The following is a 21,959-nucleotide window of genomic DNA, read 5'->3' on the forward strand; positions in this document are numbered from 1 at the left end:
CGCCACATTTCGTCATGATTCATGTTTCTGATGCAATAGCCAGGGCGGGACTTCCCCGATCTCTCTACTCGTAGCTTGCCTCATCCGCGTACCATCAAAGTGGCCGCGAAGTGATTAGTCAGAAGCATTAACATGTAGCCGCTATCAACGTAATACTATTCAACCGATAAGGGATTTCACTTATTTATTTCTGAAGTCTCCATGAGGTTCGTTACGCTTCTTCATTTGAAGCTGGGGCCATTCACATTAGAGGTGACTAGTGCGTAGTTACGTTTGTTTAGCGTTCTGTAGTCATGCCGAAAGTGAAAGTAAGTCAGAAAACTAAACTACATCTGTATCAGCGGGAGTTCGAAGGAGAGATGATAAGTACGGATAACGAAATTCTTTATAGCCGAGCGTGTGAGGAAACAGTTGGTTCTGAAAAACGCTTTCAAGTGCTTCAGCATTTGAACACTAATATACATACAGAGAGTATTAAAATTAAAACCACGAAAAGTGCTCCTGATCAAAAATTATTTAATGAATTTTCTAATAATAATTTTTCACAATTTTCATTTGATTTGTGCGAAGCCTTTTTAGCGGCAGATACTATTCCACTGTGGAAACTAACCAATCCTAATCTGAGAAACTTCATAGAGAAGTATACACAGTGCAAAGTGCCGGAGGAATCTACTTGCGAAAAAATTACGTGAAGCAGTGTTACGATCTTACAATTGAAAGCATTAGAGATAAGATTCAAGATAATATTGTGTGGGTATCAATCGACGAAACACAAGATTGTGAGGGACGGTTTATTGTAAATTGTATAGTTGGATCCCTTAATGTGAATGAACAATCTACCCCATATCTTCTTGCGGTAGAGCAATTTGAAACTACAAATAGCTCCTCAGTTTCCGAATTGTTTTATCAATTCCATGAATTAACTATGGCCGAATGGCATTCAGTATGAGCGCGTATTGCTCTTTCTGACTGATGCCGTAAGTTATATGATGAAAGCAGGTACTGCTCTTAAAGTTATATTTCCAAATATGACACATTTGACTTGACTTGCCTTGCCCATGGGTTGCACCGTGTTGCAGAAACATTTCGTGCAAATTTTCCGCTTGTTGACAAGTTGGTGTCTTCTGTGAAGAAGGTATTTGTTAAAGAACCATATAGAAAAGAAGCCTTTAAAGCAGTAGCACCGAGCGTTCCACTTCCGCCAGAACCAATTTTAACGCGCTGGGGCAAGTGGCTGTGTGCAGCGAGTTATTATACCGAACATTTAGAAACAGGAATGTCGTGAATACATTTGATCCCAAAAGTGCAGCATCAATTCAAATTGCCCAAGATGTACTAAAAAAACACATAACTAGAAACTAATCTTTCCTATATATCTGCTCACTTCCCTCATCTTCCATCCGCCATTTCCTCACTGGAGGCAAGCAATAGCAATACTACTTTGTATCAGTCGTTAAGTGTGTTCAAAACCACTGTTTCCAAATTGAATTTGTTTTCTGGAAGAGTTGGTGAAGTAATAAAGGAAAAATTACACAGCATTCTTTTAAAAAATCCAGGATATTAACAAATTTGTGAAATTGAAGAAATTTTAGCCGGTGAACGTACTGAACTGCCAAGTAAAATATCACTAACCGTGGAGCAAATAATGGCTTTTGTACATGCGCCCCTAAGTTCCTGTGAGGTGGAAAGAAGTTTTCCCGCTATAAGGACATCTTACGAGACAACAGGAGGCCACTAACTATGGAAAATCTAAAAAATCTAGTAACTGTGAAATGCAACAGAAGAGAAGTTGGAAGTTCGGAGAGCTAAATGTGAGTACCAATGGTAATTTGTACATTTGTAATGAAATATGTTGGCTTTTTTGCGTGATTTATATTTAAGTATAGCTTAAGTGAATCATTCAGTGATTACATAAAATGAACTTAAATATTGTTCTGTTGGTCTTAAAATAGTGTAAAATCAATTGGAAGTTTTTCATGCATAAATGCATACATATTTAAGGGATTATTAGGGCATAAAAATCCGGTCCCTAGTTATGACCATGTTGCTACCTTGATTTCACTACATTTCTTTAGTTCACCGAACATTCCGTGCGCCGCGCTGTAATGTCGGGAGGCTTTGAATTGCAATTGTCGGCCTCATGAGGACGAAGGATTAATCTGGCTCAGGATACACGGGCTCTTGACTAGATGAGGACCTGTCAGAGTTCGACAACGCCTAGATGCAGAACTGATTGCGGCGGCTTAACTGCGAAGCTGAAACGCGGTACTAATTGTTTGATTTGAAATTCTTACAGCGATCATTTCCTTCTTGGTCGTCACGTTGTATCCTGGTCCTTGACAACTACTTAATTTACACTTCGAACCTGAAAATTGAGGCTGTATGTTCCTCCGAAACATCGGTGAACTTGTATCTCGTTAGACGGTGTTGCTTCCAAGAAGGCATTGGATGTGGCAAAAGTTCGGAAATGTACGCACAGCTAGCAGTTCTGGTGCGCTTGCTCCTTCGCTCTTCAGCTCTCTCGGAAACAGTAACATTATGGAAACGCTGTAATTTTTTTTTTTGAGATAGATTCATACAATCTGTCCAATTAAGGACAATGAGCACTTTTGTTGACTGATGTGGAACTATGTCATTAACAGTGTTAATAAGGCTATCCCAGTAGATGCCTTAAGATTTGTGGCATGTATACACTTAAAACTAGCTAAATCTATCAGATAGGTCTGACGGTTTGAATCTTTTTAATCTCCTAACTTCATCTTAATAGGTTAGTAGAGAGGCTGCGAGTTCGTTTGGATGTACTTGTAGTCTCCGACTGTACTTAGCACTACACTTTTCAATTTCTTCACGCACTGTAGATACACTTAGGTCCTTATGTAACACTGTATTGGGCAAATACCAGGGCGCATCAACTCTTTCTCTGAGAACCTTGTTCTGAAATCGTTGTAGTATTTCCAAGTTTGAATTGCTGGCTGTTCCCCACAGTGATATTCCATACGTCCATATAGGTTTGAGTATTGCCTTGTAGAGTAAGAGTTTGCTATTAAGAGATAGTTGTGATCTTCGTCCGATTATCCCGTACAATTGCCGAATTTTCAGACCCAATTTTTTTCTTTTGCTGAAGATATGTTTCCGCCATGTTAGCCGGCGATCTAAATGTATGCCAAGATACTTGGCTTCATCTGCTTGCGGTAGTTGTGAGTCATTTAGTGTAACTGGCGGGCATTGTCCTTTTTTCATAGTAAATGTTACCTGGACCGATTTGCTCTCATTGACTTTGATCTTCCACTTTCTTAGCCATTTTTGCATGTCATGTAGGTTTTCTTGAAGACATCTAGATGCCGTAGCAGGATCCATATGGGTTGCTAAAACAGCGGTGTCATCAGCATATGTTGCAGTCATGGTCATTTCGGTAGTAGGTAGGTCTGCAGTGTAAAGGAGGTGTAGTAACGGGCCTAGCACGCTGCCTTGAGGTACCCCAGCAGTATAGGGTAGATTTCAGTGTAGAAATCTTCATGTTTGACGAAGAAGTATCTTTGCGTAAGGTAAGATTTTAAGATGGAGAACATATTATGGGGCAGATTTGACTTTAGTTTGTAACAGAGTCCCTGGTGCCACACCTTGTCAAATGCTTGGCTAATATCGAGAAAGGCTGCTGTACAGAACTTCTTTTCTTCTAGGGCGTTGGAGGCTTCTTTCACTACTCTATGTACCTGTTCAATAGTACCGTGCTTGCTTCTGAAACCAAACTGATGGCTTGGTATTAATTTCTGTTCTTCTAAGATTGGTGTGAGGCGTTTCAGCAAGAGTTTTTCTAAGACTTTTGAAAGGACTGGTAGAAGACTTATAGGTCTATACGATGCAATCTCTCTGGGATTTTTCGCCGGTTTAGGAACCATGATGATTTGCGCTATTTTCCATTGAATGGGGAAGTGCTCCACTCTCAACACTGAATTGAAGATCATCGTGATTACGTGAAAACACTTCTCAGAGACTTCCTGTAGGACCTTCCCTGTAGTTATGTCATACCCAGGCGCTTTATTTGCGTTGATTTCTTTTTGTATGACTTGTCTGACTTCTTTAATTTTGAATTTTTTTATGGGTGGGGCCATCTGATGCGGTGCTGCAAGGACCCTATTGATCGCCTGCTGGTCTTCTAGGGTACTTTCGATGTCGTTGGGGAGAAATACATTTTGCAAATGCTTGGCAAATGCCATGGCCTTTTGTTCATTGCTTCTTGCCCACTTATCGTCAGAGGTTTTGACTGGCGGTATTGATTGTTGCGGTCTTTTAAGTCGCTTCGTTGCCTTCCATAGCGAATAATCTGTTGCCGTGGTGGCAGTTAAACCAGCCAGATACGTCTGTACGGAATCATCTTTTAGTTTCTGTAGCAAGCTTTTAAGGTCTTTTGTAAGTTTATTAAGCTTTTGTTTGTCAGGCTGTGCTCGTGTTAACTGCCACCTTTTTCTTGCTTTTCTTTTTTCAGCTATCTTTTGTTTTACAATAACTGGACATTCCTCCTTGCAATGGGTGTGCTGTTGGACGGGTGTAGCCTGCCATGCTGCTGTTTGAATGGCTTTAGTTAGGTTTTCAACTGCTGTTTCAATATCCATTGCAGTTTTTAGTGGAATATCTATAGCAATTATTTCGTCCAATTTTTCTCTGAAATAATTCCAGTTTGTACGCTTGTTATACAGTGACGGCCCTTTTTCTTTTTCAATTATGTGTGAATAGAGGGTTACTAGAAGTGGGGTGTGATCTGAGGAAAGGTCTAAGGATGATTCTATCGAGAATCGTTTCATCTGAATTCCTTTGATTACACAGAAATCGAGCAGATCTGGTATTTTCTTGGTGTCAGTGGGCCAGTATGTCGGTTGCCCCGTGGATAAATAACTTAGGTTATTGTTTCCCAGAGCGGTCAGCAGCTCTCTCCCTTTAGTATTAGTGATTCGTGATCCCCACGCTGTATGCTTGGCGTTAAAATCACCAGCTACTATAAACCTATTGCCCAGTGTTCTGAAGAATTTTTCATAGTCCTTACGGTTGTTATTATGTTTTGGTGGGCAATAGATTGCAGAGAAGGTTAGATCACCGGCATAGTTTTGAACGGTTACACTGGTAGCTTGAATATTTTCTTGTTTGTACTCCATTCTTTCGTAGTGCTGAATGTTTCTTCTGATAATTACTGCAGTGCCTGCGTGTGCAGTGCCATCTGTGTGTTGTGTATGATATATATTGTAGTTTGGTAATTTGAGATGAGTCCTGTCAGTGAAGTGTGCTTCAGAAATCAGCATGATGTCAATGCAGTTGTTTTGTAACAATATTCTGAGTTCCTGTGCGTGTTGTGAGAGCCCATTGGCATTCCACACTCCGATCTGGAGAATTTGTACCGCCATTAAGCAATTTTAGTTATGAGCAGTGTGAGAAGGTTTAACATTGTGCCCAACTGTTCCATTAGCTTTTTCATCATTTGGGTTAGTTCTGCCAATTCAGTGGCTGGTTGTGTCATTACTGAGGCATTGTATTGATTGACTTCAGGGATCGTTTGCGTGGGTTGTATTTGTTGTTTAAGAACTTGGGCAAATGTTGCTCCCTGTAGTGTAGTTTTGTTGGTGATTTTATTCGTTCTCGCATCGCTGGGTATATCTTTTGCTGCAGCTGTTTGTGTATCATGCATCCCCTGTAGTTTGCAGGGTGATGCTCGTTACAGTTTACGCAGCGAACCTCTTCGTCTCTTGTTTTCCTGGGACAATCACTGGTCAAATGATTTTCTGCGCATTTAACGCATCGAGGGTTGTTATAGCAGTAATTCTTCGTGTGGCCATATCTTTGGCATCTCGTGCACTGAGGTATCTCTCGTTTAGCATGTGGTGCTTCAAACTGGACACAAGTATTCAGGAGTAACTTCATGTTATATATGTCCTTATTATTAGCCTTTGGCTTTAGGTCCACATAGAATATTGGTAAGGGATTTTTAGTCTTCCTTTGTTTTACGTTCCAGATATTGGTAACTTCATGGCCTTTTGATTCAATACTAGATTTAATCTCATTTAAGTCTGTTGTCGGATGGACATTTTTTAACACTACTCTAAAGCTTCTATCTTGTTTTGGTTTATATGAGTAAAATTCAGTTTTTTGTCAATTAGGGATTTTAGGATCGTACTGTAAACTGTAATTTCCAAGGGCTGTACTTTGACTTGATCAGAGCTCAGAGTTTTGATGTTATATTTTTGATTAGCTATCTCATCAAGGAATTCGATTAGAGGTTTGATGTTTTTAACACCTGCGATGAATATAGGAGGGGGTTTAGAACGCTGTAATGGGCTTAAAATATGTTCCATTTTCTCTTTGGCCGTTCTTCAGTGTATTTCTATGCCCTGATAAACATTTAGCGAACTACGGTCTTGATGCAGTGGCTCAAGCAGAAACACGTGTACCACGTCCTAAACAGGCATGTGTTTATTTCAGCTGGCCTCTAGGCTCCACATTCCATTCAAAGAGTATTTGTTTCTAGCAAGGAACTGAAGTAACCCACTCAAGTATGATTCCTGATTTATTTTATCGTTATAACTATATACAAGAGCTTACAGCGTAATTATGTTGCTGCAAGGCTGATGACATAGTTGTTGTCCACTATTTTCAAAAGAAACAGAAGGTGTGTATATCAATCGACAAATGGGAGACAACAACCGGTTTGTTTGCCCATCTGTTCGGCCAATCAGATTTCATTTCTATGTACCAGGAAAGTATATAGCAAAGTTCTTGAAAACGCAAATGATCAGAGTCACTTAATTAACGGCTGCAGACGCCCAACAATCAGTTCACCAGTATCATCGCGGGACAGAACAGAGGCAAGACCGTCTTATTGGCGTCACAATGTCTCCGTCAGGAGTTCGAAGGCAGTGGGAGGTGGTCCCATCGGATATTGCGCAGAAAACTCACAACCCACTTCGTAATGTTGTCGAGAACCTTCGGCTGGAGCCAAATCCAGAGAAATCGATGATTGCACTCTCTATCGGTGAGTTTCTGGATGACATTTCTTGTTTCCTAACTGAAACATATGTGTTTATGTATGAATGTATGTATTAGTTGGTGCCGTAATTTCTCTGTCCTTTGATCATAAGCGGAGCCGTTCAGAGCGCAAAGGGACTGAACTCGAACCCATGTCACTAATAATTTTTATATTATTGTGGTAATTATGTGTGCAATCTGTTTTACATACAAAATCTCTGCATTCTGCCCACACCATGTACTTATGTGTTCCTTATGGTTCTCACAATACACAGCGACTGTTTCCCTAAACAGCATTAACCGGTTGGGCTTTGAAGCGAAGGCGCAAAATTTTGTGTGAGGTAGGAATTCGAATTTGTGTATCATTTAGATTTCTAGTGAGTACCCGCTCGAGTCACAGCCAGAAGAGGGGGAGTGACCAGTAGTAGTCAGACCCCTCCTCTCTCGTCGAAGAGGATGCCCTATTTGAAAACAAGAAAAAGTCCTGGAAAGAACGAAAATATGATCATAGGTCCCGACGGGGCCCGAAACCAAAAACGACTGCTGGCGATGACCAGCAGCAATTTAATCGACCGACCGACTGACCGCCGGAGTTCAGGCTTCCAAGACAATATTCCTAAAAGCAACATTCGCGGTCCTGGTCGCCGTCTTCGGGGCTCCTGAGGGTCAAACTATGTACTTCAGAGACCGATGGAAGGCAGACAGTCGCAAACTCTGAATCCAGGGGTGGAGATGGTTTTTACAGGCCCCAGATCAGCAGAAGAGCCAGCCACGCATGTCATAGAGGTAAGTAGTGCACTGCAGGCTCGTGAATGTGTCCCTACATGTATCGATGTTGAAAACCAGGCACTGGAAACAGCTTAGTTAAAAAGCGCCCTGAAAACCCGTAGGAACGGAGGCGCCTACTCGCGTCTGCAGCCCTGTGTGGCACGCACTTCCACTTGAGATCAGTCTGAGCGAGAATGTACATGACATTGAGGCCTAACGAGATCTGCGTTTCGAAAACTGGTTCTACTTGTTCCAGTGGTTCGACTTACGTAATAATCTGCGCGTTGTTTACTCTATCTGGAGCTGTAAACTCACCTGAAATGGCTTAAAAACTTCTTGTGGAACAACATAATTTTACTTCGTTGTCATTATCGTCCATGCTCCAATGTAAACCCGATAATTCGCTATTTAGACTTGCAGTGACGAAGAAAATATATTTCGAATTGAGGTCCTCATGACGGTGACTACAAAGAGTATTATGTTCAGGCAAGTGGCGCCATGTAGTCTGATAGACGTTAATCAGCGTTTCATACAAACGTACTACTTATATCGTCAGGACAGACTAATGCGAAGTAAGCAAGGATTAAGCTCACTCCTTGCTTCTTTCTCGTTGCTTAAGTTTAATATCTCTTCAAATCCGAAGAGGAGGATGTACGTTCCTACGAAACGCTCGTGAAATTGTACGAGACTACACGGTGTCACATCCCAAAAGGTATTAATCTTCAAAATGGATAAAATAGAAATTATATACATGAAGTGACAAATATGGCGCGTTAGAAGTCCTAAGTTTAATTTTCTCGATAATCGCGGTCTTACGTAAAAAATTATGGAACATAAAACATGATCAGTTTCTTTTATGAAAATTTTGACCGAAACACTTTTCGCTCCGATAAATATTTAGCGAGTTACGCTCGAGATATGTAGGTCTCCATGTAAAGTGTCCGTTACTGTCACCCAATTTTAACCAAAATTGGAATGTGTCGACATATTTTAACTCCCCAATACCAAATTGCATGAAAATCTATTCAGCGGCACTTCGGTTGTTATATGCAGACACGGCGAGCTGACAGGCAACGCGACAGAGCGCTCAGAGTTTTCATCTGACAATGAAGAATTGCTAATTGACAATGAAAAGTAGACCTGCTCATTTCCGCTTGATGAGTGGACGTCTGAAACAACAAGGCGAGGAAAATATTGTCACGTGGTTTTAGTGACTATAGACGAGGTTTTGGATTTATCGCACACTTTGATACAGAGCGTGACTACACTTTACAGGCCCCTATCTCACAAACACACACACACACACTAATGTCCACAATCTCGTCTTTACTGCAGTTGCTTGGTAGCGGTTTCCAACAGCGGACCTTCCCCTTCCTCTGGGTTCCCGGCCTCAGCTACCGGCTTCTCACAGCAACAGGTCACAACAACCAAATCGCAGCAGTTCTCTGACCGACTCACTCGCTCACTTACCAACCAACTGACTGACTCAACTTATCCTCTTTACAACATCTCGGTACGAACCGAACAGAAAACATCGTTCCTCTGTTGCTATTTACGGCCGCTGCCTAGTAATTGCCGTTGCATACTTGCTTAGCAACAGGTCTGCATGCCACAGGACGCGAAACAGAGACCGCAACAACTCCAGTGCCAAACGGTGCAGCTCAGATTGTTACATACAATCCAATGTTAGGAAGATCACTGAAGGATGTATACAAAAGAATCAGGAAGGAAGTGGTCGTAGCCAAAGTACCATTGACGTACTACCCCCTTATTTCCCTGGCGGGACTGAGGAAAATTACGAAAAATTTCATTAGAATAATGGATTCCCCAGTGAGGGTGTAAGAGGGGCAGCTTACAAACCCCGTTGCGCTGATATTCACCACACACACTGTTTGTTGAGCTTCATTGATTCCTCTTCTAGCCTACTTACGATATTATGAGATCGCCTTTCTGCGTGTGTGTGTGTCCCTTATTAACTTTCGAATGGCAGGACCAATCTTTATGAAACTTGGTACGTATGCCATGCCACCTAAGGCAATCTGAACGGCAGATTTAAGAAATCCATCATTTCCACAATTTACAAATCACGACAGCACACGCTGTCTTTTCCAACCCACAGTGTCTTCAATAGTGGTTGCCAGGTAACGGCTTCTAACAATGGCTATTCCTCCGCTTCCTTGCTCGAGTCCTCTCTGAACGGCGGCTCTCCTCCAACTGTCTCTTTTCTTCACAGCCTTTCATACAGAACTGAATTGGTTGCCTCAGTTGTCTTCCTTATAACTCCTCGGAACCGAGTAAGTAGAAAACACCGTTTCCAACAATACCTCTATTGTTGCATGCCTATCCGTTGCTGCGGGAACGTGTTTACCAAGCCGTTTCCTAGAAACGGTTCTACACACTACAGTGTATTTACAAAGCGTAATAAGATGACAAACAAACATGGATGCTAAACAGCCAAGAGTGAAGAGGAGATCGTGCACTCTTTTCACGGGTTATTCATGGCGCTCTGAGCACCACAGCACCTCGAATTGCAGGATCATAGACGACTCACTAATTGGTAAGGATCTGGAAGGAAGTGTTCGTGGCTTTCTCGAGGTAACTCCAGATTTGCCTGGAGTAATTGAAGAGAACCACGAAACGGCTCAGTCGTGATGGCCAGCATCCTGGCTTGTTACTACCGAAACGGAGATCGGAAAACGGAGCCCCCCCCCAATGTGCGTGCCACGTAGCTTTCCACCTGAGGACGGAAACGTATTGTTGGTGAATGCCGGACGGACAGTGTCACAATGAATGCCGCTGCGTAGATGGCAACAGGTTGTTGCTACGTCATCTTGCCCTTCACAATTCCAACTGATCTGCTGTTTAGTGGAATGAAGGCTCCGATTCGAGAACCGGTTTTTCCGCCCGCTTGTTGTTCCCGTGATCACACGTGGCCCTGCTTCTTCCTCTCGCAGAGCCACTTTCATGCACAGTGCCGATTCGCCTTTGTTGTGGCCGCGGTTATCCTCAGTGCTTCCCAAAGACAACAATGCAGTGTCGTAGGAAGAAGATTCGGTAATTGTCCGTAACAGAAAATGTCTCTCGGCCCTTCTGTATGTTTGCTTAGACAACTCAGTCAGCATAGTGACTAGGCTAGGTGCTGCGTGACTGTCTCTCTCGTCTGCACAACATCCGGTCACTGAAGCACATCCGGCCTCCTCTCCAATGGGAACTGGGGTCTCTTTCCTCGGGGTTAGGGAGGCCGAGGCATGAAGCTGACATCTCACCTCCATGTAGTGTCGACGTTAAGAATGCGTGGAAATATATCTCCACTCCACCATACGACTTCATGGCATCGTGATTGTTTAAACGCAGGGACAAGTCTTCTTCTGCTACAATTCCTCGTCACTTATAGTCCCCAAGTTTAGGGTCTTACAAGAGAGTGTCGTGAGTATCGCGTGATGCCTCGGGAAGAAGAGGCTAGTGCCTTGATGTCCGACCTTGGAATTTGATCCTAGGCAGGTCCGCCTGCACGACCCATATGTACGGAGCACTACAGTACCGACATGGTTCTTTGCCCAAACCTTTAGATGGGTAAAACAACAAAAAACGAACACAACTAAAGTGAAAGACACATTAACAAGCAACACTGAAACGGTCACTAAAAAAGATAGGTCGAAAATATCCTACGAAGCAAATTAACAACAACCACGTGCCAAAGAGCAATAAGAACAAAGCGTGCACTTCAGTGGTCTCCAAAAATAAGTGTTGCCTGATGATCGTCCATGTATGGCCGAAACATGTAACAATTATATCAAATGTACAAGAGTTAATGATATGTTAGAATATTTAACAAACACTTTTCAGTGAATTAAATATATTTTAGTGTCTTTAAGAAAACACTGGCTTCGTTGCATCACAGACGGAATATTGTGCAATTAAAATGGTAACCACCTGTAGGCTTTCATACGTCATCAAGGTGCAGTGCCAAATACGCACAGGGACAGTTTTACTTTTGACTTACTAGTGCGTTATTCCCGGATTATAGCGTTGTGAAGAGGAGCTCATACTGAAGCTCACAGATGTGCTACACAACATCTGTATCCGCAACTCAGAGCTATGCTACACAACGTCTGTATCCGCAGCTCAGAGCTGTGCTACACAACATCTGTATCCGCAACTCAGAGCTATGCTTCACAACGTCTGTATCCGTAGCTCAGAGCTGTGCTACACAACGTCTGTATCTGCAGCTCAGAGCTGTGCTACACAACATCTGTATCCGCAACTCAGAGCTATGCTTCACAACGTCTGTATCCGTAGCTCAGAGCTGTGCTACACAACGTCTGTATCTGCAGCTCAGAGCTGTGCTACACAACATCTGTATCCGCAACTCGGAGCTGTGCTACACAACGTCTGTATAAGCAGCTCAGAGCTGTGTTGCATAACATCTGTATCCGTGGCTCAAAGCTGTGCTACACAACATCTCTATTCGCAGCTCACAGCTGTGCTGCACAACATCTGTGTCCATGGCTCAGAGCTGTGCTACACAACGTCTGTATAAGCAGCTCAGAGCTGTGCTGCACAATATTTGTATTCGCGGCTCAGAGCTGTGCTACACAACATCTGTATCCGCGGCTCAGAGATGCGCTGCAGAACATCTGTGTCCGCGCCTCAGAGCTGTGTTGCACATCTGTATCCGCGCCTCAAAGCTGTGTTGCACAACACCTGTATCCGCGCCTCAGAGCTGTGTTGCACAACATCTGTATCCGCGGCTCAGAGCTGTGTTGCACAACATCTGTATCCGCGCCTCAGGGCTGTGTTGCATAACATCCGTATTCGCGCCTCAGAACTGAGCTGCACAGCATCTGTATATGCGACTCAGAGATGCACTACACAACATCTGTATCCTCGCCTCAGAGCTGTGCTGCAAAACATCTGTATCCGCGCCTAAGAGCTGTGCTGGATACCATCTGTATCCGCGAATCAGAGATGCGCTACACAACATCTGTATCCGCGCCTCAGAGCTGTGTTGCAAAACATCTGTATCCGCGCCTAAGAGCTGTGCTGGTTACCATCTGTATCCACGAATCAGAGTTGTGCTGCACAACATCTGTATCCGCTCCTCAGAGATGCGCTACACAACATCTGTATCCGCGCCTCAGAGCTGCGCTACACATCTGTTTCCGCGCCTCAGAGATGCACCACACATCATCTGTATCCGCGCCTCAAAGATGCGCTACACAACATCTGTATCCGCGCCTCAGAGCTGTGCTGCACAACATCTGTATCCGCTACACAACAACCCGCCGTTCAGACGGAGGGTACCGGTTCTACAGGCACCTTATACAGGGAACCGATTGGATCTTCGTCTGTGTATCCAGGATTGTGGGTCCCTTTTCTTCTTACTTCATTGATTTGAACCCTGTCTCAATGATTTAAGGGGCCCACACTCGCACGAGTCTGGCTCGCGAGTCCGACTTGTCCCGGGTTCCGATGAGCCTAGCTCTTCCTTGTGTGGATGGCCACGAGCTGGGCTGGGCCGAGTCCAGCGTGGCCCACCAGTGCCTTCGGTGGGACTCGGCTCGGAGACGGCTCTCTATTGATTCGTACGTGTGTGGGCGGTCCATCGCCAGACTCGCGTATCTACACGTGGTACTACGGAGGAACCATGTCTGCTTCCATGTGTAACAAAATATTCATGAACCCGGAGTTTTTGTCACGGTTTTTAGAAGAGTACCGTGAATTGCCAGTTCTGTGGCAGGGTCGCAGCCCACAGTATTCGAATTGGGGAAAACGGGATGAGGCCTGGGATTTGTTCGTGCAGTTCGCGAGAGAGAAAGTCCGTGATGCTGACTTGAATTTTGCTAAGATGAAAGTGGACAGTATCCGGGCATTATTTAGGGAAGAACTGCGCCGTGTTGGGGAGAGCAAGAGAAGTGGTGCGTCCGGGGATGTCTACAAGCCAACGCTGAGGTACTTCGACCTGCTTTCGTTCACGGCAGACCAAGAGAATCCTCGGAAAAGCAAAAGCAATTCGGATGAAGAAGCTGAAGATGTAGATGGTGATGGTGATTCAGAAGAAACAGCAGCTTTGATAACAACGGAGGTAAGTTAATAGGTGACATTCTGAAGTAGTTTTTGAAGCCTTCAGGTCTATCATTTCCAATAAAGTTCAATAAATTTAAATGTGTAAATCTGTCTCTACTTAACAACCAGTTCTTAGCCCACATTTCCCTTCTTTTTCTGTTCTTTTTTCTCCCGAACACACCGAATACATCTAGTATTATGGCCGCTGCTGCAACTTGCTTCGATGAACTCATTCTGGGTACTGAAGTGTACGAGCAAAGTTGGGAGTCAGCTCATGCGTGTGTGGTGAAATTAATCCGAGCCCGGCTCCCGAGTCAAGCCCGCCGAGCCGGACTCGCGAACCAGACTCGTACGTGTATGGGCCCTTTTTTGCAGCCGCTATTGCTGGACCACTACACGTCCATGATTGCAACTGTTTCAGGTGATCCGACCGTTTTTGGCAACTTGAAGCCTCCTGTGGAAGTGATTGAAGCCATGCAAGAAAGTCTCCTGTCCATCAGGTACAACGGCTACGCGCCCAGCACAGGTTTGTGGTCCTTGCAAAGTAAGGCACGTTGTGGAGGAGTGACGCATTTCCAGATAGCAAAAGTATATCACGCGGTTTGTCCTGCGCGTTTACATAACAGGAAATATCTCAAGAAGTTAAGAAATTTACTAGGTGTTCTTGTCAGTATGTACGGTAGTACACAATGTCATTCCTTCCCAATTGTTTTAGCTGCTGTGTACTGTGACAATGACAGAGAAAGTAGCAACATCCCGGGTGAAGAACAGGTACTCCTGCTTGTACAGCTTGCGTCAATGAATCGGGCGATTTTAAAAACGTTCTGAACAGTAAACTACTGCATTTATTTGGTCTTAACGCATATGAATATAGTGTAAACATAAAAGCATTTGGTTTTTCACAATTGATTCTTTGAAAACGGAAGTCTATTTCCCAAAATTAACATCCGACAAACGACCAACATTCCGCTGTAAGCACACGGTAAGTCTCTTCCTAAAGTCACCCATTACTCTTTGCAGCATCTCTACGGGAATTCATTCGACTTCTTCCCGAATTTGGTGCTTCAACTCCTGAACTGTGTGGGGTGCTGGAGCTTAGAAAACTTGGAATTTCAGATACCCGCAGAGAAAAAGATAACATGTGGAAAAATCAGGTGATGTCCCCATATCTGGAGATAACATGGTTAGGAAACAGGTTGTTCACAACTGCCATGGAAGCTCGTGCGATGTGGCTCCATCTTGCTGGAAAAACGTTTCTTCCTTGACTGGGAGACGAGCAAGTGCAGGAGCTAAGAAGCTCTCCAACATGTGAACGTAACGTGGTCCAGTCACAGTTAAGCCCTTTCCCACTCATCTTCAAAGAAGTACGGGCCAGTAATTCCAAACGAAGATATCGTGCATCATGCTGTGACTTTGGAACTGTGAAGTAGTCCCTCATAAATTTCTTTGGGGTTTGTGGCTGACCAATCGCGGAAATTTTGCTTGTTAACGAACCCCGAAAAAATGGAAATGAGCTTCATCGCTCATCAGTAAGTTGTTAACGCCATCTTGGTTTTGATGAATTAATTGCAAGAAAAGTCTGTCAGAATTCGACTCTGTTTTCGTAGTCGTATTCGTATAGTGCATGAGTAATTTGAACTGTATAGGGGTAAGAAGTGGAAATCTTTGTGCAAAATCCGCCGAACGGTGGCTTCGGACAGCCAGAGTGATGTAGCATGGCGACGCGCAGACCGACGTGGAACTCGTTCAATGGCTTCTCTCACTGCCGCAACATTCTCGGGTTCTCGAGTGTTTAGCTCTAGTACTTAGACGTGACAGTCCTCCGACACGGAGTAGGAGAAGTATTGGTAGTGGCGGGGAGAGCTCCAGCCTGCCGACAAGTGTGGCGGGGAATTCAGTACAGACGTTCTCAAAAGGTAATAACTTCGTACCTCATTGTGTTGCATAGTGATGGTGGTTTATTCTCGTTGATGTTCACATATCCAGTGTTATGTTTTAAGTGTCGAATGGCAGACTGTTATGCACTATACACTATTATACACTTTTCACTGTTATGTACATGAAGAGTTTATTTACATATTACACGGGTCTATTCTAAAGGGGCAACACCGGCAATGTCCGATTATTTTTTGTTTTCTTCCAGCGGAACCCCAGTTTCAAAATCATTTTCTTTAATGTGGAGATGCAGCCCTGAAAATCTAACGTTTTCTTCGACTTTTCGTGAACTTTTTTCAGGGAAGGTCTCCGTTTTTCGATCATGTAGAAGTCATTAATTGTTCTTAGCACAACAGACTCCTTGAAGTCGTTCAAAGTGACTAGTGAAGATTTCCTAGGTCTTTCTTTATGGGGTGTCGAAACGGAAGTGGAAGCCCCAGATTCGATATTTTTTGTTTCTCTTATTATTCTTCTGACACTACTTTCCGATACACCTGTTGCCTTGGCTACTTCCACTCTATGTTCTTCACTGTAATTGCTGGCCCAGCCTCTTTCGTATACTTATATACATTACTAGCAATTTCTCGTGATTGTGAATGCAATACTTTTCCACTCTATTTACTTCGTGTAGGTGGCATGTTAAAGGAGATAGAAAAATGTACAAATATAAATAAACAAAAAAGAAAATCAGCGAATAAAAATAAACCATAAAATAAAATACTGTCACAGCCACCACTTGACTTCTGGCCCAATACTTCAATGCGACATCTCAACTATCTTTGGCCGTGGTTGGATCTCAACTGTCTTCGGCGACGGCTATCCCAATACTGACTTCTTGCTGTCTTGTTGCTGTCTTCTGTCTTCTGTCAAAGTCACATTGCGACTGATGGTCAGTCAGTCAGTAGGTCTTGGTGTCGAGCCCCATCTGGATCTCATGACCAGATATTTATTACTGTTAGACATTTACGGTATTGTTCTTGAGGGGCGCCCTCTCTGACGAGAGGACGGGTCTGTCTTTTATATATGCTGCTGGCTCTTGCCAGCGCAGTCTTTCTCGGGTTCGAGTCCCTTGAGACTCGCGACCATATTTTTACTGTCTCAGATTTGAGACTTCCATTTTCGTCGCCTCCTACGACTCGCAGGGTCACGGTGGAGGTATTCGACCACGCCTCCATATGGGTCTGTCTTCTGTCCCTGTAGCTCTCGGCTTATGTAGGTGTTCTGTGGACTGGATGCATTGTCTACGCAACGGCTCCCTGTTCTTGGCGTTACCATGGAAGTGCCTATTCCAAACTCACGTGTTCGGCAATCCGTTGCCTCGGGAACGCTCCTTCGCAACGGTCTGTTTGTATTCGATTTGTCGCTGTTGGAACTCAACAATTTCCATTGTAGTCGTTGCGCGGCGATGGACGTAAGGTAACAATATTAATACAGTAATTAGAGAATAATACGCTCTAATAAGACTCCTAGAGTCAAAACTTTTTAACTTGACTGTACAAGGAAGAATGCTCTTGGGACGTCCGCTCGCACTGAATGCAGACGAATTACTAATCACAACACTCCTCAACTACACCCCTCAACTTTCACGAATGGACCTGCCCATCCACGGCACAGGTTTTCCTGGACTGTAAAGCCGGGTTTACACGGGTCAAGTAAACGGTCATGTAGAGCGGTAAAGTTAATTAGAATATTTTACTTGCATAGGGTAAACAGTTCCGGCCAAGTCAAGTACCGACTTGCGTCAAGTAGCGAGACAAGTCAAGTAGTTCTGCACGGTGGACAAGTAACTTGACTTGACTGCTACCCCCACCACGAATTTTACCACTTGATCGCCTACTTGACCGCTGACTTTACCAGTGTAAACAAGAGATGAAGCAAGTGAGCAGGCCGGCAGGGCTAATATTACCAGCTTTCTCATATCAGGCATTTGATTGTATACACTTTGTGTATTTCCTCCCTGGATTTGTGTAGTTTGTGAATGATGAAGTGGTCAGAAGAAGAAACCATTCGGTTTGTTGAGCTCTACCGTGAAAAAGAGTGCTTGTGGAAGAAGAGTAGTGCCAAGTACCGCAATAAAAACATGACACCATATCCTCTTCACAGGATTTCTCTGTTCCTCCAAAACTTGTTCCAATTCTTCCACCAGAAGATTCGTTAAATTTATCAAACAATTTCGCAGCACAACACGATTTGCAGTCATGTTTCAAAACCACTTGAACAACTACTGAACTACGTGAAAACACGTGTAGTTAAGTCAAGTCAAGTAGAACAAAACCACGCAACTGCGGAGGCAAGATACTTGACCCACGACTTGACCCGTGTAAACCCGGCTTAAGCTCCAAGTACTAGAGCTTTACGTGCTGTTTTTACGCTATCACTTTTCTTCCTTAGTGTAGAACCAGTAGCCTCAAAGTTTTGAACCCAGGTCTTGATGGCATGGGCAGATGGAACAGCACGGTTGCGATGAATACCAAACTCCCTTCGAAATTCACGCTGAGCGATCACGAAACTGTCGCCGTTTTTGTAAACTGCTTTCACAGAAAAGGCACCTTGTGCTCCAGTCCACGGCTCCATTGCAAATAAAACGTTTTGAAGTAGGCTGCTGGGTGGCAGTAGTGGCATCCTCCCCACTCCAAACAATCCTGGAAGAAACACCGCTGCCAAATCGCCCGATTAATTGACGCACTCTGTATATTAATATGGCAGATATCTTCGCCCGTTCTTCTCTCCCACAACGACTAAATTGCAACGTCGCAAAATGATCTATGCCAGGATGAACAGACTGACTTGCCGTTGGCCATAAAGTGACTTCCGAAGCGTATTCATGTCATGTTGTTCATACCATAATTTATTAAAATCCATCCATTAGTTTAAGATCGAATATGGGGACACACACATACAGAGTGTTTCCATAACCGCTGTGCTTCGAACTTACAGACGAGTGCTACAAGCCCGACCAAACACTTCGATGTTTAAATCTGTCTACGCCTTTCTTGCTCTCGTATTACAACTGTCCGGGTTGCTTTACAAAGCTGCCAGTTATGAATGTGAATCAGGAATTGGAAAGGAATTTCCTTGGAGGGACTGAAGTAAACCACAAAATATCCCAGTCAGTATAGTCTGTGTCCCGGACAAGATTCGAAAAGAGTGGCTCCCGAATATAATTCTGGGGCGTTACCTCTATGTCAGCCCTCTCCGTTTCACCCTGAGCCTATGTATGCATGCCGAGAAGCGCAGTGCAGTACAGTCCAGTGCCTGTTGTTGCAGGACATCAAGAGGCCCGAGAGGCGGTGGCGCGGTATTCCTCGTCTGCAGCAGTGACGGTACATTCTCAGGTAGGCAACGTATTTGCAGTTCGATTTCCCGTGCCCTCATATAAAAAACTCCATGATTTTAGTCCGCAAGTGAACTATACCGACTGAGCGACCACCGCATTTCGGCGAAGTTTACTGCCAACTTTTGCGGATAGAGGGTGTCGCGTGGTCATCGCAACGAATCCCCACGGCCGTTAATCTCGGTTTTCTAGACCGGAGCCGCTATTTCCTTGAAATAGCTCCTCAATTATCATCACGAGGCTCAGTGCACCCCGTTCCAGACCCACTACTTCTCAGAAAAATATATGGTAGCGGCGGGAATCGAACGCTAACCACTAGACCGACTTTACATTAATTATATAACAACTAACCAGTTTATTTCATACTAATACTTATTATAATCAGCGCCGTGTCCTATACACGGTTGCCACGTTCGTCACGCATTGGTTTCCTAAGTACACGTTTTGCCTGTTCTCTCCCCAAGTTTCGGCTTCCCCAGACATGTTTACCGGTACCCTCCTCAAGACTGAGCTTCCTAAGTACACGTTTTGCCGGTTCTCTCCCCAAGTTTCGGCTTCCCCAGACACGTTTTCCGGTACCCTCCTCAAGCTTGAGCTTCCTAAGTACACGTTTTGCCGGTTCTCTCCCCAACTTTCGGCTTCCCCAAACACGTTTACCGGTACCCTCCTCAAGATTGAGCTTCCGTAAAAACAAATCTAAATTCAAGCTCAGCTCAATTAATAAGTTCACATTCTGAGTCCCACAACACGGCCTGTCGTTTCTGCTGTACGATAGCTGCTGTCGCTTAACCACAATTGTGATGCGCGCGCAAATCGTGTCAGTGGCACAGAGTAAAGTTCTAGTATTTAGAAGTGACAGTCCAGGGAAAGCTGCGCAGTGGATGGGCAGGTCCATTCGTGAAAGTTGAGGGGTGTTGTGATTAGTCATTCGGCTGCATTCAGTGCGAGCAGACGTACCAAGAGCATTCTTCCTTGTACAGTTCAAGTTAAAAAGTTTTGACTCTCGGTGTCGTATTTGAGTGTATTATTCTCTAATTACCGTATTAATATTTTATTTTATTGTTTATTTTTATTCGTTGATTTTCTTTTTTGTTTATTTATATTTGTACATTTTTCTACCTCCTTTAACATGCCACCTACACGAAGTAAATTGAATGGAAAAGTGTTGCATTCACAATCAAGAGATATTGTTAGTAATGTATATAAGTATATGAAAGAGGCTGGGCCAACAATTACAGTGAAGAACAGAGGACTGGCAGTAGCAAAGGCAACATGTGTATCGGAAAGCAGTGTCAGAAGAATAATAAGAGAAACAAAAAATAAGAAAGAAGTAGGAAATCTTCACTAGCCACTTTGGACGACTTTAACGAGTCTGTTGTGCGAAGAACAATTGATGACTTCTACATGACCGAAAAACTGAGACCTTCCCTGAAAAAAGTTCACAAAAAGTCGAAGAAAACGTTAGATTTTCAGGGCTGCATCTCTACATAAAAGAAAATTATTTTGAAACTGGGGTTCCGCTGGAAGAAAACAAAAAATAATCGGCAGCTACTGGTGAAACGATATATCAGAGCCAAACGTCTTCAGTGTTTGCGGCAAATTAAAGAATATAGGGAAGAGGGCCGCCCAGTCATCTACATGGAAACCTATATTCATTCATCGCCCAATCATCTACATGGAAACCTATATTCATTCATCGCACACCACCCCATATGCATGAAGTGATGGATCCATCCAGGGATTATTTTCCCTTGTGTCCAAAGGCCAACGGCCCATCGTTATCCATGCAGGGGGAGAGCAAGGTTTCATCCCTAATGCCTATGTCCGCTTCAAATCGCACCAAAAAACAGGAGATTACCACAGTGACATGAACTACACCAATTATGAAAAATGGTGAAAGGAGCTACTTATTCCTAACCTTCTCCCAGATTCTGTCCTTGTCATTGATAATGCTCTCTACCATAATATACAACTAAACAGAGCCCCTAGCTCAAATTCAAGAAGAGATTCTCTGATATCCTGGCTAAAATATCACCTTCCACCTACTACCTTCAATAACACCGATTTTTCATCATTGCGGGATCCAGACATATATAATATGATCCTACCGCTCAAACGGAAATACCTTTCCTATAAAATAGATGGAATCTTTGCAGAACACAATCACAATATTTTACGACTCCCTCCTTATCACCCAGAACTCAACCCAATTGAGTTAATATGGGCCACCGTAAAAAAAATTGGGTTGTTCAAAACAACACCACATTTAAGATGGATGACGTCATTAAACTGGCAGACCAAAAATTGGCTTCCATAACTGCAGAAGAATTGGGACGTAGGTGCCAACATGTAAGGAAAACTGAGCAACAATTAATGGCACGCGAAGGCCTTTTGGACGCAGGACGGGAGTTCGTCTTCCATGTTGGCGGTGACAGTGATACAGTTCTGATGATAGCTCCGATTCATCTGGTGGTGACGTGGAAGGACAGGCACGTGGGGATGATATCTATGCGGACATTCCTGGTGTTACCCCTTTAGAATAGACCCGTGTAATATGTAAATAAACTCTTCTTGTATATAACAGGAAAAGTGTATAATAGTGTACAGTGCATAAGAGTCTACCATTCGGCAATTAAAACTTAACATCGGATGTGTGAACATCAACGAGAATAAATCACCACACTATGCAACACAATGAGGTAAGAAGTTATTCCCCTCCTCGCTTATCGGCATGCTGGAGCTCTCCCGCCACTACGAATACTTCTCCTACCTCGCGTCGGAGGACTGTCAGCTCTTAAGTACTACAACTAAGGCCCCCATATGTCTTCCTCAGTTTGGAACCCCG

At 43.7% G+C, this 21,959-nt stretch overlaps 1 protein-coding gene across 4 annotated transcripts in view; it reads left to right on the forward strand.

Annotated features, from left to right (window-relative positions):
- Positions 1 to 6,780: 6,780 nt before the first annotated feature.
- The window catches only part of LOC111863805 (tyrosine aminotransferase), a 42,516-nt gene continuing 27,337 nt past the window's right edge, over positions 6,781 to 21,959 (forward strand). For 3 of the 4 annotated variants that reach the window (XM_023850516.2, XM_033751217.1, XM_023850518.2), the window contains exons 1-3: positions 6,781 to 7,018; positions 14,267 to 14,371; positions 19,048 to 19,115. In XM_023850516.2, the coding sequence (XP_023706284.1) occupies positions 6,877 to 7,018; positions 14,267 to 14,371; positions 19,048 to 19,115 (315 nt within the window). In that variant the 5' untranslated portion in view covers positions 6,781 to 6,876. The remainder of the gene's footprint in view (positions 7,019 to 14,266; positions 14,372 to 19,047; positions 19,116 to 21,959) is intronic. The other variant, XM_023850517.2, reaches the window with a different exon arrangement.

Source organism: Cryptotermes secundus, unplaced genomic scaffold (assembly GCF_002891405.2).
Source record: "Cryptotermes secundus unplaced genomic scaffold, Csec_1.0 scaffold833, whole genome shotgun sequence".
Classification (NCBI taxonomy): Eukaryota; Metazoa; Arthropoda; class Insecta; order Blattodea; family Kalotermitidae; genus Cryptotermes; species Cryptotermes secundus.